This window comes from Microtus ochrogaster, chromosome 4, assembly GCF_000317375.1.
Source record: "Microtus ochrogaster isolate Prairie Vole_2 chromosome 4, MicOch1.0, whole genome shotgun sequence".
Taxonomy (NCBI): Eukaryota; Metazoa; Chordata; class Mammalia; order Rodentia; family Cricetidae; genus Microtus; species Microtus ochrogaster.
The window spans coordinates 10,628,443-10,632,651 of NC_022011.1; the positions used below are offsets into that span (position 1 = coordinate 10,628,443).

Here is a 4,209-nt window from a genome sequence, read left to right on the forward strand (position 1 = left end):
AGGGAGGGAGAGAGAGAGAGAGAGAGAGAGAGAGAGAGAGAGAGAGAGAGAAAATCAATGCAGGAAAATTCTGAACAAGTTTCTTGTCTTTGTTATTTAAGTTTAAAAATGGGATAATCAAGGAGCTTTGTTGGAAATGTATTACACTGTGCCAACTAGTTTTGTTTAGAGGTTCCAGTCCCTCACAGTATAACCACCAAATGAGCATGGAGCATGCATTGGAAAAGGGGCTCATTAGACAACAGTGATTTGACTAATTCTCTTTACTGTGGCCTCTGAGAAACTTGTTCCATCAATGTTTGTAATAACAGCAGCACAAAAAAAAATATTAGAATTACTAGAATCCAGGGATGCCTGGAAATTGTATTTAAGAAATTTGGGTATGGAAAGTGATAATTAATCCAGCAGGCATTTTTAGCTCTTTTTAAGAGTCAGAGTATATACAGTATGTGGGACAAACAAGTGTCTGTCCAGATGTTTTACAGATAACTTTGGAACTTCAGTAGTTCACTCAGCCATTATTTCGCAGTAGAAGGGCCATGGGTCTCATCTCTAGGTACTGTAGATTCCAAGGTTTTATCATAAATACTTCCTTACCATCAACATTTTGTTGAGACTATTAATTCCTATGTTGTGACGTTCTTGAATCTTTTGTGAATTTTTCAATTTCCCTATAGAGTTGAGATGGACTTTTCCTATATAACCAGTAGTCACTGTCTGAGTTTTATTTGTACCTGAGCCATTACTAAACCAAATGTTATAGCTTTAATTGTTTGATTTGATTAAGGAATTTCTCAATAAATAAGCGTCAATAACATTAAGTAGCTTTTAGTACCATCCCAAACTCTTTAGTGGTGATTGTTAATTGGTAGAGGATTTAATAATGTTATCCAGCATTTTGCTGGTCTTTGAATCTTGTCTAAAACCTGAATATGCAATTTCTAATGAATAAAAAGCTAAAAAAGATGGGAGAGTCACAATTTACCTAAAGACAGTTATCTAACTACCTATTTAAGTTATTATATAGTTAGTGCATATGGCGAGAAGATAATGCTGGCCACTCCACTTAACTGAAAATTGTATGACACACAATTTTATCAAAAACCAGTATTTCCTTAAGCAGTAATGAATAACAGCCTGCCAGCACACCTTGCATTAGCCCGAGTTTGTTGTTTTATATTGTATCACGTGGCAATGGCTAATTATCATAAGTTGTCTAATAAATGTGATGGATTGTCCAATTAACTCATCATCAGCATCAGTTTTTGAGGATGCTACCTATTGAAACGGATGGTGGTTTATGACCTCCATGTTGCCTATGTATCTAATTGCTCCTAAGACAATAATTATTAAGTTTCCTGGGCCTCATTCAGTCATTTTGTTTTACAAATTACGATACCTCAGAGCTTCCCAGTTCATTTGGCTTCACAACTACGAGTCTCCAAGGATTACTAAAGGTCTGTTGTAGAAAGTAAGCATCAAGGAAATCTACAAGGAGATCATAATCTCTCTGTTCTGTAGGTTTTCCATCGACCGCCACACTGACTTGGAGAGACAATTCAACGTCAATGCTGATGATGGGAAGATAACACTGGCAACCCCACTGGACAGAGAACTAAGTGTCTGGCACAACATCACCATCATTGCTACTGAAATCAGTAAGTGTCTGGGTTTGTCTCCTCTTTTTGGGGAATATATTCATTTGGTACTGATTGATTACACTATAAAGGCTCGGTCCTGTTTAGATATGTTGTTATTGGGATTTATTTCATTGTATCATACCAACACAAAGCAATTTACGCTCTACTAAACTAACAAATGTTAATAATATATATTATAAGGAAGCGTTTTCATATCTGCATAATTTTGTATTTTTTCTTATTATAGACCACTAAAATATTTAATAAAAATTCAATATGACATTTTTCTTAAAGGTATGTGTAAAATCTGCTGTTTTATAGGGAATCAGTTTGTAGTGTTAATAAAATAACACTTCTGCCTGCCTTTGATAATGAGGATTTTTTATACTTAATAAAGCTAATACAATAGGTTCATAGTTAAAGCTCATATGACACAGTCTTTGTAATCATGCATGTTACTTCACTAATTTTTTTCCCTAAAAAATAATGTGAGTGGGAGGATTCAATTCCCTATCAACCACACAGGAAGTCAGGTATGGTAGTGTTTGTTCGCAACTTCAGAGTTGTGAGGAAAGACAGACAGATCCTGAGAGTTTGTTAATTAGTCAGTCTAGCTGAAACAGCTAGTTCAAGGCTCAGTGAGAGATCTCACCTCCAAACATAATATAGGGAAATGACGGAGGAAGACATCCCCCAATCTATGCCCTTCACAGGTGTCTGGATTGGAAAGTGAGCATGTGTGTTCCTGAGCACGTGCGCACACGCACACACACTCCAACACACAAAATATAAAAAAGAACACTCTTTTTACTTTATTTCCAGTCAAAATACACATGGCCTAGAATTAAAATACATTTCTGTGAAAGACATGATAAAATTTTCAAAGCTGCTGAAATTCAAATGAGATGATACTGAATTCAAGAAGCACTGTGATAAAGAAAATGTGAAAATGGAGGTAATATTAATACCCTTGTTTTTAATCCATAGCAATAGAAACACATTTAAACAGGAACATTAATAAAGCATAATGGGCACTTATGCATACCACAGAGAGAGTGCAGAGTAAAATTAGAGCTATATACTCTAAAAGCCACTTTTTGTTCTTGACTAGCAACTGTGAAAACAAAGGAAGCATCTCTGAGACATGGGGATGGACAGATAGATACCCAGGTGTACAGAAGGAGGCATCTGTGAGGTATGAAGAGTTTCCTGAGTGGAGACTTGTAAAAAGGATTGTCGCTGGATGTGGTGGGGCAAACCTGTTATCCTAGCACTGAAGACTTGGAGAGAAGGAGATCTGGATTCTTTTTTTTTTTTTTTTTTTTTTTTTTTTGACAAGGGCTACATGATGAAACCCTGTCCGAATAGGAAACACACACAAGAGAATTGAAATACAGAAGACCAGCATCTGTGTGGGTTGATAGCATATTTAAATGGAGAGAATGCCTGGATCTGGGTAGACACAGGGCTTGGAAACTGACTTGCCTGGTTGCCAATACTATTTTCCCCCCTCAGGCCTTACTGTGTCTGCAGTTTCTTCCCTGTAACATTAAGGGAACAGTAAAACAAAGCACATCTTTTGCTTGTCTGGGATTATTAGAAGTGTTAAGTCCATTCAGAAGTGTACAGACATGAAATGCTTATAATTTAGAGTGCTCAAGTGCCATTATCACTTTCATCTTTTAAGAGAGAAGAAAACATGAATTCCATTTTAAAGTTTAAATGGTCCAGTTTAAGACCATTTAAAGCCTGAAGGGGAAAAAAATGTTCTTTATAAGGCATATAAGCAGTAGTTACTTTTAAAATATTTTTTTTCATGAATAGAATACAATCTACACAAGTTAACCTTAACCTCTGCTCCAATTTTAATGAGAACGATGCCTCTGTTTTAATATTCATCAAGGTTGTCCCAATTATAAGCAATCATGTACTCTGTTCTAAGGAACAAAAGTAAATGAATTCACCAAACAGGTGTTTAAGAAACATTTCAGGGCAATCTAGAAACAAAAGATTCATTTGCAAGGAATCTCAAAATGAGAAAGACAAAAGAAAGCAGATGTTCTGGGGCAAGGAGCTATTAACTCCAGGAAGACAAGAGTACCAAAGCCCTGTCAGGAATATGCACATCTTTCATTCATCACAGTGTGGATACTACAGGGAGTAAAATAGCCCCAAACCCAGTTTTCTTAGAGCTTCCCCTCCTTTGGCCCTAGAAAGAGTCCATTGTGGTGGGCTGAGATACCCATAAAGAAAGGTACAGAGGTGAGAGAAACCATGAATGACTGAAACTCAATCTGGTCCATGTTAGTGGAGAGAAAAAATGCCAACAGGGACTTCCCTTGATGAATTTAAGATAATAGTACAAAATATTTTGGAATGAAAATGAAAAATAGCCCTTGCTATAATAGTGAAACAGCTAGTTAGTATTAGCATGATTAGTGCTGCAAATATAGGAAACTAAAAGACAATTAACAAAATAAGACTTTTTGTCACTGACAAAAGTGGAAATAAGTCTTTCTCTCTCTCTCTCTCTCTCTCTCTCTCTCTCTCTCTCTCTCTCTCTCTCTCT

General features: G+C 36.3%; 1 protein-coding gene across 4 annotated transcripts in view; it reads left to right on the forward strand.

The window, feature by feature from the left end:
• Positions 1–4,209, forward strand: part of Cdh8 (cadherin 8) — a 368,006-nt gene that overhangs the window by 253,238 nt on the left and 110,559 nt on the right. For all 4 annotated transcript variants that reach the window (XM_026790139.1, XM_005345543.3, XM_005345545.3 and 1 more), the window contains exon 8: positions 1,522–1,658. In XM_026790139.1, the coding sequence (XP_026645940.1) occupies positions 1,522–1,658 (137 nt within the window). The remainder of the gene's footprint in view (positions 1–1,521; positions 1,659–4,209) is intronic.